At 63.2% G+C, this 13,484-nt stretch overlaps 1 protein-coding gene across 1 annotated transcript; it reads left to right on the top strand.

Moving 5' to 3' along the window:
• The first annotated feature begins 3,932 nt into the window (after positions 1–3,932).
• On the top strand, positions 3,933–8,535 carry LOC119863073 (gonadotropin-releasing hormone II receptor-like). Its single transcript, XM_038420824.2, has 3 exons — positions 3,933–4,466; positions 7,095–7,299; positions 7,794–8,535. Exons 1-3 carry the CDS (start codon positions 3,933–3,935, stop codon positions 8,255–8,257), a joined length of 1,203 nt encoding a protein of 400 aa, XP_038276752.1. The 3' UTR covers positions 8,258–8,535.
• The last annotated feature ends 4,949 nt before the right edge of the window (positions 8,536–13,484 follow it).

Here is a 13,484-nt window from a genome sequence, read left to right as displayed (position 1 = left end):
GTTGTTGAGAAAGGGATGTCTCCATGCTAGTTCTGTAAGTGAACAATATGTGGCCCAGGTCAAGATGGGGGCTCTTAACCAAGAGAGCCCGAATTGCAGCCCTTCAGACTGGAGCGCTGGGAGAAGACGCCATCCCAGTTTGGGGGTTTTGGGGTGGCAAAAGGGCACAGGCCGCATAAACCTTCCCACATGCGGCATGCGAGTGCGATCGACCACCCCTGACCTACGGAAGGGCGTGAAACTGGAAGGGCCTGGTGTAACTCCCACCAAGGAATGGGAGAGATGCTGGGTCATCCATGGAAACGTTGGTGGCTTCGAACTTCCCCAGGTCACCAGCTAAAGTGACCCCACTCAGTTTGGTCTCGAAAGGGGGAGAGATGTGATGAAGCGGGACTGTTCTTAATGTTTCCTCTGAATAGTGAGGCGGGTGCCTCAGTTTCCCCTATGCCGTTCTTAAGTATCTATGGGGTGGGATAAGAGTGTATGATCATTGCAGAGCTCTAGAGGGCAAGTATGTGCAGGGGTCTGGACACAGAGAATGGCTGACACCCTCTTTCCTGGCAACTGATGGCCTGGCCCTTCTCCCCTGCAAGGTGAGAGCTAAAGGGTTGGAGAACAAAGGAATCCGGTGACCTCCTGGCCCAGGAAAGGGACAAAGCTCAGTGGAGGGGGGGCTGGAGAGAGTTTCAGTTTGGGGCTGGCTGGTGTCATGGAGTGAAGTTCAGACGTGGTTGTCTGGCTCACTGCCCCCCAAAATGGACCCAGCTGAGGGGTCCTGTTCTCTGCACCTACAAGCTCTGTTTTAGACCATGTTCCTGTCGTCTAATAAACCTCTGTTTTACTGGCTGGCTGAGAGTCCTGTCTGACTGCGGAGTTGGGGGGCAGGACCCTCTGGCTTCCCCAGGACCCCGCCTGGGCAGACTCGCTGTGGAAAGCGCACGGAGGGGCAGAGGATGCTGGATGCTCCGAGGTCAGACCCAGGAAGGTGGAAGCCGGGTGAGCTGTGTGTCCTGCAGACAGGCTGCTCCCAGAGAGGAGACTCCCCCAGAGTCCTGCCTGGCTTCGTAGGGAGCAGGTCCAGAGCATCGCCCCGGGACTCCGTGACAACTGGTGGCAGTGTCACACCCAGACAGACTACCGCATTCATGGCAGGTCTTGGGGGGAGCGCATGTGTGTGTGAGAGTGTGGATGTGAGTGTGTGACCGGGCCTGTGACACCGTGTTAGTGCACAACACATCTGACTGGGAGTGCGTGAGTGCATGTGAATGTGTGTGTGTGCGTGTGTGTGCAGGTGTGACTGCACGTGACTCGGGTAGTGCATGTGCCTGAGTGTGTGTGTGTGTGTGTGTGTGTGTGTAAGTGCATGAGTGCACATGTGAGTGTGTGACTGTGCCAGTGATGCCGTGTTAGTGCACATCTGACTGGGAGTGTGTGAATGCACATGCAAGTGTGAGGGTGTGACTACATATGACTCAGGGTTAGTGTGTGTGTGAGTGCATGTGACTGTGTGTGGGTGCCACATGGGGGATGGGTGAGCAAAGTCTTTTAAACACAAGTTTATTCCATTAAGAAGGAACCTGAGCCGTCAAGGGCATCTCATCCATCAGCTGCGTCAGCGTCCAGTGAATCACCTGAGGGGGCAGGTGGCAGTGACAGCAGCTTCTCCCCCTCCCAGCCCTGAGACTGGTGGGATTGGAGTCCGAGTGGGGACTGGCTGTTGGGGCAGGGGCCCACCGGCTGGCTCATTGCTGCGGGGATACGGTGCAACCGCTAATGCCGAGGGAGGCTCTGGACACTGAGCGGGAACCAGCAGCAACAGCTCTGACCCACTCAGAGCAGTGAGAGTTTGTGGCTGGAGGTGAGGAGGGGGGTGGGTGGCTTGGGGCCCTGCTCCTTGTCGTCTGGGGATTGGAGAGCCACGGCTCCCGCTGTCCCAGCTGGGAGGGATGCATGGGGCAGGGGAGGCTGGGCAGGCATGGGGGATGCAGATTGGTGCAGGCTGGGTGCGGGGGCCGCGCGGCCCCACAACCGCCTCAGCAGGTGTCTGGGTGGGACTGGCAGAGGGAGCATCTCCCAGTGATAGCGACAGCGTGGATCCTGTCGGGACATCCCCTTCCTGGGCATGATGGAGGGACATCCCCTCCCCGGGTATTGCTGTGGGCACGGCACGCACCTGTGCCCCAGAGAGTGTGGCATGCGGCACAGATTAGAAAAGGTTCAGAAAAGGGCAACTAAAATGATTAGGGGTTTGGAACGGGTCCATATGAGGAGAGATTAAAGGGGCTAGGACTTTTCAGCTTGGAAAAGAGGAGACTAAGGAGGGATATGATAGAGGTCTATAAAATCATGAGTGGTGTGGAGAAAGTGAATGAGGAAAAGTTATTTACTTGTTCCCATAATATAAGAACTAGGGTCCACCAAATTAAATTAATGGGTAGCAGGTTTAAAACAAATAAAAGGAAGTTCTTCACTCAGCACACAGTCAACCTGTGGAACTCCTTGCCTGAGGAGGTTGTGAAGGCCAGGACTGTAAAAGGGTTTAAAAGAGAACTGGATACATTCATGGAGGTTAAGTCCACTAATGGCTATTAGCCAGGATGGGTAAGGAATGGTGTCGCTAGCCCCTGTTTGTCCGAGGGTGGAGATGGATGGCAGGAGAGAGATCACTAGATCATTACCTGTTCTGTTCATTCCCTCTGGGGCACCTGGCATTGGCCACTGTCGGCAGACAGGATACTGGGGTGGAGGGACCTTTGGTCTGACCCAGTCTGGCCGCTCTTATGTTCTTATAGCTCACAGACACCTGGGACCACTCCATGCCCGTTGCCAGCCTGGGGGTGGGGGAGGACTGGGAGCTCCCTGTGGGGGGGAGGCACCTGCCTTGCTCAGCAGAGGCTGATTGCTGGTGACTCCACTACCCACCCCCCAGCCCCTGAGGGGCCAGCCTGGGCCCACTATTGAGAGCAGCCCTGGAGCAGAGACTGAATGGGGGGTTCTCTCTTTAAGGGAGCTGCTGGGGCCAGGGATGCCGTGGGAGCAGCTCTCTGGCCAAGGCAGGCCGGGGAGGGTGAGGTGGGCTGTGCTCTGGAGGGTGGGACAGCTCCCGGCCCTCCCCTCACTGGTGCCAGCTCCATACTCCCCACTCTGAGCATTAGCTGGAGCCCATCACTGCGGCATCTGAGCTGCACAGAACGGCAGGACCAGGGAAGTCCGTGATAGTGGGAAGGGAGGAGAAGCTGTTCCTGGCCTTCCTCGGGGCCTGGTGGATCTTCAGGGAGAGCTCCACAGCCAGGGGCCTTGCCTGGCAGCGTGTCCCCCCCAGCTGAGCTCCCAGCCCCCTCCAGGTTCCACTCCCCAACCGGGGCTCTCTGGAGGCTGCCAGGAAGTGCCCCGGTTGGCGCTGGGTGCCAGCCACTCATAGATCATTCAGGAGGCCGCTCCGAGAGGAGAAGCAGAGACACAAATAGCTGGCGGGGGCAGCAGGGAGCTGGGCCAGGCCCACTGCCAGGCTGGGGCAGCTGGCTCCTGCCCTTGGCTGGGAAGCTGGTGTCCTCTGGGGGAGCTGTCCAAGTGAGGGGTGTGGTGGGAGCCCCTGGGCCTGCAGCTCCCCCCATGCTGAGTTCAGCTGCCCCCTGCCCCAGGCCGACTGCACCAGTACGAGCGGGACCCCTTCATCCAGCTGCGCCAGGCTTCCCCGCCCTGCCGTGCCCAGGCCCTGCCAGGCTGTCTTGGCCCAGGGCTCAGCCCCATAAGGAGGTGCCCTGTGCAGTGCCAAGGATGCTGCCTGGAACCTGTGCCCATGGGCTGGGGGCTCTGCATGGTGGGGAGTAGCCTCGGGGGTCACACTGCCCGGGAGGGGGTGCTGACGCTGTCTGTCTGTCTGTCTGTCTGTCACAGCAGGGGGAAGCAGGCTGTGCGCCCGTGTCCCCGTGATGAACGTCAGCCAGGGAGTGGGCCTGGGGCCCTGCAGCGGCCCCCTGCCCTCCGAGGGCAGCTGCGGGTGGGGCCCCTGGCTCAACAGGAGCGAGGGGGCTCTGCCACTGCCCACCTTCTCCCCCGCCGCCAAGGCCCGCGTCATCCTCACCTTCGGGCTCCTCACCCTCTCGGCCGCTGGCAACCTGGCGGTGCTGTGGGCGGGCGCGGGCGGGCGGCGCGGGAAGCTCTCGCACGTCCGCCTGCTCCTGCTGCACCTGGCGGCGGCCGACCTGCTGGTCACCTTCGTGGTGATGCCCCTGGACGCCGTCTGGAACATCACGGTGCAGTGGCGGGCGGGGGACCTGGCCTGCCGCCTCCTCATGTACCTCAAGCTGCTGGCCATGCACGCCTCGGCCTTCATCACCGTGGTGATCAGCCTGGACCGCCAGGCCGCCATCCTGCGCCCGCTGGCCGCCGCCCGGGCCCACCGCAGGAACCGCCGCATGCTGTGCGCGGCCTGGCTGCTGAGTGCTGGGCTCTCCGTGCCGCAGGTACCGCCGGCCCCCGCCCCCGCCGCCGGGCCCCCGCCGCCGGTCCTCCCACCCCTGAATACCTGCCGGTCCTCCCACCCCGGGCCCCCGCCGCCGGTCCTCCCACCCCTGGATACCTGCCGGTCCTCCCACCCCGGGCCCCCGCCGCCGGTCCTCCCACCCCTGGATACCCACCCGTCCTCCCACCCCGGGCCCCCACCGCCGGTCCTCCCACCCCTGGATACCTGCCGGTCCTCCCACCCCGGGCCCCCGCCGCCGGTCCTCCCACCCCTGGATACCCACCCGTCCTCCCACCCCGGCCCCCGCCCCCGCCGCCGGGCCCCCGCCGCCGGTCCTCCCACCCCTGGATACCTGCCGGTCCTCCCACCCCGGGCCCCGCCGCCGGTCCTCCCACCCCTGGATACCCACCCGTCCTCCCACCCCGGGCCCCCGCCGCCGGTCCTCCCACCCCTGGATACCCTCCGGTCCTCCCACCCCGGGCCCCCGCCGCCGGTCCTCCCACCCCTGGATACCCACCCGTCCTCCCACCCCGGCCCCCGCCCCCACCGCCGGGCCCCCGCCGCCGGTCCTCCCACCCCTGGATACCTGCCGGTCCTCCCACCCCGGGCCCCCACCGCCGGTCCTCCCACCCCTGGATACCCACCCGTCCTCCCACCCCGGGCCCCCACCGCCGGTCCTCCCACCCCTGGATACCCGCCGGTCCTCCCACCCCGGTCCCCGCCCCCGCCGCTGGGCTCCCGCCACCGGTCCTCCCACCCCTGGATACCCACCAGTCCTCCCACCCCGGGCCCCCGCCGCCGGTCCTCCCACCCCCCGGGCCCCCGCCACCGGTCCTCCCACCCCCCGGGCACCCACTGGTCCTCCTGCCCTGGGCACCCACCTGTCCTCCCACCCCCTGGGAACCCGCTGATCCTCCCACCCCGGGCACCCCCAGTCCCCACCCCACAGATACCCACTGCCCCTCCCACCCCGGGTACCTCCAGTTCTCCCACCTGGGTACCCACCAGTCCCCCCAGCCTGGGCACCCCCAGACCTCACCCCGTGGATACCCACTGGTCCTCCCACCCCGTGGATACCCACTGGTCCTCCCACCCCAGGCACCCCCAGTCCCGATGCCCCAGGTACCCGCCTGTCCTCCCACCCTGGGTAACCCCAGGCCCCACCCTGCAGATACCTGCTGCCCCTCCCACCCCAGGTACCCCCGGTCCTCACCCTGCAGATACTCACCGGTCCTCCCACCCTGGTACCCCCAGTCCCCACCCTGTGGGTACCCACCAGTCTTCCCACCCTGGGCACCCACTCTCCCCACCCCCTGTTACCCCGCAGTCCTCCTACCCTGGGTACCCGCTGGTCCTCCCACCCCACGGGTACCCGCCAGTCCTCCCACCCTGGGTACCCCCGGTCCCCACCCCCTGGATACCCACTGCCCCCTTGCACTCCAGGTACCTGCTGCCCCTCACACTGCAGGTACCCGCCCCCTGCCCCTTCCCACCCCAGGTGTCCACCGGTCCCTACTCTGCGGATACCCGCTGACCCCTCACACCCCAGGTACTCGCTGGTCCCCCACCCTGCAGACACCTGCTTCCCCCTTGTACCCCACATACCCATCCCCTGCCCCTTCCCACCCCAGAGATACCCACTACCCCCTCACACTGTGGGTACACGCTGGTCCCCCACACCCACAGATACCTGTTGCCCCCTTGCACTCCGGGTACCTGCCTCCTACCCCTTCCCACTCCATAGATACTCACCAGTCTCCACCCCACTGATACCCACTGCCCCCTCACACCCCAGGTACACACCCCCTGTCCCTTCCTACCCCAAGTACCTGCCAGTCCCCACCCACACATATCCGCTGCCCCCTCCCACCCCAGGTACTCCATCCTCTTCTCCCACCGCAGGTACCGCCCCGTTCTCCCCCCCGTGTCCATCCCATAGTCCCTGCTGTCCTAGCCCTGGGATCCCACCCCAGTTCTGCCAAAGCCCCTCTTTACCCTCCTGCAGTCCCCTGAGCGGAGCAGAGTCTGCTGGGCCAGTTAGCAATGGTGGGGATCTTGTGCTGTTAGCTGTGCGCAGAACGGGGGCCGCTGAGCACTCCCAAACTCATCTCACATGGGAGGGGCTCCTCACACTGCACTGCTCCTCTCCCAGCTGGCTGAAGGGGGCTCCCAGGAGCCTGCCGGGGCTGTGAGTCGGGCAGCAGCAGTGTGAGCTGGGAGGTTGAGGGTGGGGGGGAAGGGGTGGGGTGTGGGGAGCTCTCTGGGAGCTCCCTCGAATGGCAAAGCCCAGCTAGTGCGGCACCCTCCTACATGGTATTCCCGGCAGCCGTCTCTCCGGAGCTGGGCTCAGATGGGCAGGGTGGATGCCCCCATCTCCCTGCGGCTCAGCTCACCCCACAGGGCATGGGGGTGCTGGAACAGCCTCTTGTCTCCCGATATTCAGGTCCCCAGCAGGCTAGCTTGGCCCACAAACGTCTGTGGTTCCAAGCCCTGGCCCTCACCCGGGTGTTGGAGGGGTTGGGAGGGGCTGGCAAAGCCCTCTCCCTGTCTGACTCTTGGCCCCGCTGGGTCAGGCGCAGGCCCACGCCGGGGTTGACCTCTCCTCTCTTTCGCTCTGTTTTGCTTCCAGCTGTTCCTGTTCCACACAGTCACCATCCGCTCCCCGCAGAACTTCACCCAGTGCACCACGCGGGGCAGCTTCCCCCAGCGCTGGCACGAGACGGCCTACAACATGCTGGGCTTTGCCTGCCTCTTCCTCCTGCCGCTGCTCATCATGGTCTGCTGCTACTCCCGCATCCTGCTGGAGATCTCCCGGCGCATGGGCACCAGCCTCTGTGAGTGGGCTGGGGCTGGGAGGTGGGCCTGGAGACACATGGGGCTGGGGAGGGGTTGTGGGGGCTGGGCAGAACCTGGTGTTGGGCCTGGGTACAGATGGGGCTGGGGCGACGCTGGTGGGGCTGGCGTGGGCCTTGAGGCAGTTCTGGCTCAGGCTGAGTGTTGGACCGGTCCCAAGTTCTAGAATCAGGCCCAAGGTGCCTGCCCCGAGGCTTGTCCGTGGGGCCAGGTTTCCCAGAGACCTGGCTGCCCCTGTGTGGAGTGGTGAAGCCAGCCTGGCCCTGGGGCTCACATCTGGGCCCTCGCCCTTCGGATGGCTGCTCCTCCCCGGAGACGCCACCGACTAGCAGCAAAGCCCATCGACCTGACACGCTGAGCGGCGTGGGGCCGCAAGGGGCAATCTGGGCTCTGGGGTGCGCCAGCTCCCTCATGGCTAACGTGGCGTGGGGGTAGCTGCCCCCCATCCTGACAGCCCTGCTCCCTGTCGCACTAGTCTCCTCCAAGGAGGTGCCCCTGCGCCGCTCCACCAACAACATCCCGCGGGCACGGCTGCGTGTGCTGAAACTGAGCGTGGTCATCGTCAGCTCCTTCATCGTCTGCTGGACGCCCTACTACCTGCTGGGCCTCTGGTACTGGTTCTGCCCCCGCGCCATGGCGGAGACCGTCTCACAGTCCCTCACCCACATCCTCTTCATCTTCGGCCTCCTCAACGCCTGCCTGGACCCCCTCACCTATGGCCTCTTCACCATCCCCTTCCGCAGGGGGCCGGGGCTCTGCTGCCGATGGGGGCACAGAGGGGGGCCCGAGCCCTGTTCCCCGGCAACTGGATCCTCCCGCTGCTCCGCCACCTCCTTGCATGCCAAGCGGGGCGCCATGGCCACCCCAGCACACGAGACGCCCGGGGCCCAGAGCCACCTGGGCAATGGAACCAGCAGCGTCGACAGCAGCTGCCCATGAGGCCAGGGCCTGGATGGGCCGGGTTGGTGGGCCCTGCCCTTGTGCCCTGCTCAGCCTGCTGCCATGAGGGGTCGGTGCACTTAGGGAGAAGACGGGCCCCTTGAGCTGATACTCAGCGGGGCAGGGCAAGCCAGGCATCTTCTTCTGCCCTTGGGCTTCCCACTCTCCCAACACCCCACCGGACATCAGGAGTGGTGGAGCCCAAATCCACACGGCCGGGGGAAGAGCGTGGGGGGCACTGGGAGGGCAGGGGCAGGCAGTGACAGCAGCTGGGCCCTCTCCAGGGTCTCTCACTCCCTAGGATGGGGGATAGGGTGCGAGGCTGGACACAAGCAGCAATGTGGGCCAGGAGCCCTGCAGGGCACGGCAGGCTGGGAGGAGGCCATGTGGGAAGTCTCCCTTCTGAGGTTATTTGGGGCTGACGATGCTGGCTCTGCTGGGCCCCTGGAATGGGTGGGCTGCCCTGCTCCCTGGCCTGGCTGCACCCAGCTTCCTGGCTGGGCCGGTCTCTCTGCTCTGGCCCTGGGGGTGCTGGCTGCACACAAGTGGGGCCGTGCAGGGCACCAGGGAGGGTGAATCAAGGAGCACGTGGCAGGAGCAAGGCTCCCACTGGACTTCACCAGCCAACTGGCAGCGTTAGTATCAGGTGCAGGGTGTAGGGCAGAGAGCCAGCCCCACCCCCGCCAAGCCAGTCCCAGTGTACAGAGGGGGCAGGACAGGGCGCATGTGGGCATGTGCCCCTGGCGGCAGAAGCTTCCCTGGTGGAAAGTCCCATGTTGTCCCCCCAGCTGCCCCCTCCCTTTGTGTCTCTGCTCCAACTCAGGAGCATCAGGTGGAGCCAGCGACACAAAGACCCCCATCCCCACTGCTTCAGTGCAGCATCCCCAGCTTTGCCAACTCCCCTCAATCCTGACCTGCAGCCCCCCACTATCCCAGCTGTGAGCTCCCCTCCACAGCTCTGCAGTGCCCCTCAATCCTGACCTGCAGCCCCTGCTACCCCAGCCCTGGGCACCCCCACAGCTCTGCCAGTGCCCCTCAATCCCATCCCACAGCCCCCCGCTACCCCAACCCTGGGCTCCTCTCCACACCTCTGCCAGTGCCCCTCAATCAGAGGGGATGCATGGGGAGCATGCAGGGTCATGTGCCCCCAGATTTGCTGCTTGGCTTGTACTGAGCATGCTCACACAGACTGAGCAGTGGGTTGCCCTCACTCTGTTCACCCCAACTACTGGCAGGCATGGGTCGTCTCTGCCAATCCTGACTCGCAGCCCCCACTTTATCTCAGACCTTGGCTGCCCCCACAGCTCGGCGGTGCCCCTCAGTCCTGACCCGCAGCCCTCCTGTAATTCCAGAGTTGGAGAGTTCGATTCCTTCCTCTCCCAAACTTTTTTGAAAGGTGGATTTGGCTCCTCCTATGCCATAAATATTCATAATGGGAGTTTTGACTGACAACTGCTCTGCCTTAAAAGAAAGTGGGGCTTAGGGGCTGGGGCTGTATCTCCCCACTAGGGTTGCCAGGCATCCAGTTTTTGAGCAGAAAGCCTGGTCAAAAAGGGACCCAGGAGCTGACTGGGCTGTTAAAAGTCCAGTTGGTGGCACAGCAGGGCTCCTGGAAGCAGCGGTATGTCCCCCCTCAAGCTCTTATGTATAGGGCAGGCGGGGGCTCTGCACACTGTCTCTGCCCCAAGTGCCGGCTCCACAGCTCCCATTGGCTGGGAAGCACGGCCAATGAGTGTTGTGGTGGCAGTGCCTGTGGACTGGGCAGCGTGCACCTCCACATAGGAGCTGGAGGAGGGACATGCTGCTGCTTCTGGGAGCTGCCTGAGGTAAGCACTGCCTGGAGCCCCCTCCTGCACCCCAAATCCCTTATCCCTGGCCCCATACCAGAGCCCACTCCCCCCAGCCGCAACTCCCTCTGCACCTGAACACATCATTTCTGGCCCCACGTGGGAACATGCACTCCCAGCCCCTCCCACACCCCAACCCCCTGCCTCAGCCTGGAGCCCCCTCCCATACTCTGAACCTCTCAGCTTCACCCCCCAGCCCAGAGCCCCCTCCTGCACCCCAAACCCCTCAGTGCTGGCCCCACCCCAGAGCCCACACCCCCAGCTAGAGTCCTCACCAACGCCCTCCACCCAGCCCCCTGAGCCAACCCTGTGAAAATGAGCAAGTGAGTGAGAATGGGGAGAGTGAGTGATTGAGGGAGGAGGGGATGGAGTGAGTGGGGGCGGGGCCTCAGAGAAGGGGTGGGGCCCTGGAGAAGGGGCGGGGCAAGGGTGTAGAAAGTTGGCAACCCTATGCCTGGCCAGGCTCTTTGTGTACAATATTAGGTGTGTCTCGTGGTCGTGGCCTGCGTGCTGTGGTCGCCCCTGGCCTGCGCCCGCTCTCCCTGGGTCTGGCTCAGCTGTGGTTGGGGCAGCCAAGCGTCCTGAGGAGTGAAGCCAGCACATGGTGCGCTGTGCAGTGTTCCCTGGTCCCTGGGGCGGGCAGGGCTGCTGGACTCCTATCACGTGCTGCCCCACTGGTCTGCTCCCTCCCCCTCGCACTCGGCATCTGCCCCAGGAGCCTGCGCTCTGCAGAGGGGTAGGGGAGGGGCTATGACAGCTCGGGAAGAGAGGGCAAGGGCCCCTCACTCCCATTCCCAATGCAGCCATGTGTGGCATGGCCCTGAGCTCAGCCAGGAGCCTGCACCTCCCCACGGTTCTGCTGCAGGGCCTAACCCACCTGCCCTGGGGGACCACGGGCTGCATCCCAGAGAGCAGATCAGAGCTGCTCTCCTCCCTGGTGTAGGGGTGGGCCGTGGAGATCGCTCAATGACGGAGGGACCCTCTGCTCAGCACCTCAGAGATCAGGCCCACAGAGCTGGGCAGGAAGGAGCAGGTCTGACGCCAACAGAGGTAAAAGAACATGCTGCTCCTGTAGATCCAGATGAGCTTGCCTGGAGGGCAGTTGGCCAGGGCTCCTTCCTGCCATCTGCGCTCCCTGCCCCACCAGCGGAGATGCCTTGGCAGCAGCCTTTGGGCATGCAGACTCCAGGCCTGAGAGCTGCTCTGGGACGGGGCAGCCCCTCACTCCCTGGCTGGGCACCCCTTAGGGGATGGGGAGGGCTGTGCACCGTACCTGGAGCTTCCTCTGCTGGCCTTGGGAATAATTCATCCTTCCTGGATGCTGCTGGCTCTGCCTCCCCATCCCGTTCCACCCTCCCCTGTGCCCTGCTGGGCGTGCATGGGCCCTAGCCGAGGGCTGGCCCTGCTGTTGGTGGTAGGTGGGGCTGGAGGGACACGGGGGTTGCCAGGACATTTGGCTCCGGCTCGTGGGCTCTGTGCCCACCCCTTAATCCTGGGAGCTTGTTCTCCTGGAAATTGGAGCCTCCCTGCTCTCGTTGAAGGTCATCGCTCTCCAGGCACCAGAGCTGTGCACAGCGACAGCTCCAGGGTCAGAGCCATCTGCACACTGGGCAGGCCACGAGGCGCCCATCCTGGGGAGGGGAGAGCAGGCTGTCTGGGTTGCTGCAATCTGTAGTGTGGGATTTGGAGCAGTGGAGGACCCACGGGGTGGCCAGGAGTGGGGTCTTTGCTGGGATGGATTGGTCCTGGAGCTGGGAGGTTCTGGACCCGGTTCCCTGTCCCCAGCACCCGGCAGGGCCTCACTCTACTCCTGGGATGGACCCCGAAGGACCTGTCCCCCAGGTGAGGGGCTGGAACATGGCCAGCTGGGTGCCAGAGCAGTGTGTGCGTCACCAGCTGGCTTTGCTGCACATCCAACCGGCACAGCCAGCACTCGCTGCTGGAGACCAGCTAATCCTGGGGTCCTTGGGAGACACACCGGCAGGCAGAACCTTGCTCCTGGATCAGCCGCTTCACCCATTCTCTCCCCTTGTCCTTGCACTGCTGCTGGCCTCCTTGCCCCCGCTCCACACAGGATGCAGGGCCAGGCTTGGGTGGGGGGGGAAGCCAGTCCCAGGCCATTAGCTCTGCATAGCCCCCTGGCCAGAATGGGGTGGGGGGAGCACCTTGCTGCAGGGCCTGGGAGGAGAGACGGGGATGGGGCTGTGGCAGGGGAATGGGTCGGCCATGGCTCATGTAGCCTGCTGCTTCCCCAGAAGGGCTGATGGGTGCAAGGAGGTGAGATTAGCAAGTGAACCACCCCCCCTTCCTGGTGCCTCTGCCCCATCCCTTGCCCCCCTGAAATCAGTTTCTTAATGTATTCAGCTTAGACTTGCTTGTTTTTGCTTTATTTTTGCTTGGTGACTTACTTTGTTCTGTCTGTTACTGCTTGAAACCATTTAAATCCTACTTTTTATACTTAATAACATCACTTTTGTTTATTAATTAACCCAGAGCAAGTGATTAATACCTGGGGGAGCAAACAGCTGTGCATATCTCTCTATCAGTGTTATAGAGGCCGAACAATTTATGAGTTTACCCTGTATAAGCTTTATACAGGATAAAACGGATTTATTTGGGGTTTGGACCCCTTTGGGAACTGGGTGTCCTGGTGCTGGAGGCAGGAAAACTGCAGAGCTGTTTTCACTTAAAGCCTGCAGCTTTGGGGGTGTGGCCCAGACCCTGGGTCGCAACAGGCTGGCGTGTCTGGCTCAACAAAGCAGGGCTCTGGAGTCCCAAGCTGGCAGGGAAAATGGGCTCAGAGGTAATCTCAGCACATCAGGTGACAGTCCCAAGGAGGTCTCTGTGACCAAATCCATCACAGGACCTATCCTCCATGAAGTTCTTTTTTGAACCCTGTTATAGTCTTGACCTTCACAGCATCCTCTGGCAAGAAGTTTCACAGGTTGACTGTGTGTTGTGTGAAGAAATACTGCCTTCCATTTGTTTTAAACCTGCTGCCTGTTAATTTCTTTAATAGTTAGGTTGTGTGGGTAGCTGGGCCAGGCTGAACTGCAGCTGCGTGTCCTGGCTACCTACAGCTTGTCCCTTGGTGTTATCACAGATCCAGAGGGCTGGTGCTATGCCCCCAGCTTTGGAACAGTCTCTTGGGGGAACCCCTTTGATGGGTCAGACCTCCGAGGGGTCTCACTCTGTTTTCAGGGTCAGCCACATGCACTCACCACCTCCGGAGACTGAACCTCTGGGGCTCCAGCCCTCCTGCTTCACAGGGTGAGCTCTGCCCAGCGAATCCAACTGCGGCAGAGATTCACCCACTCTGCAGGGACTAAGCACCTCGCCCAGCGGCTGCAGGGACACGCACGCTGTGAAAACAGTTGGGT

This window comes from Dermochelys coriacea, chromosome 10 (assembly GCF_009764565.3).
Source record: "Dermochelys coriacea isolate rDerCor1 chromosome 10, rDerCor1.pri.v4, whole genome shotgun sequence".
NCBI classification, from domain to species: Eukaryota; Metazoa; Chordata; order Testudines; family Dermochelyidae; genus Dermochelys; species Dermochelys coriacea.
The sequence above is the reverse complement of the archived record's forward strand: the minus strand, read 5'-3'. Positions and strand labels throughout refer to the sequence as shown.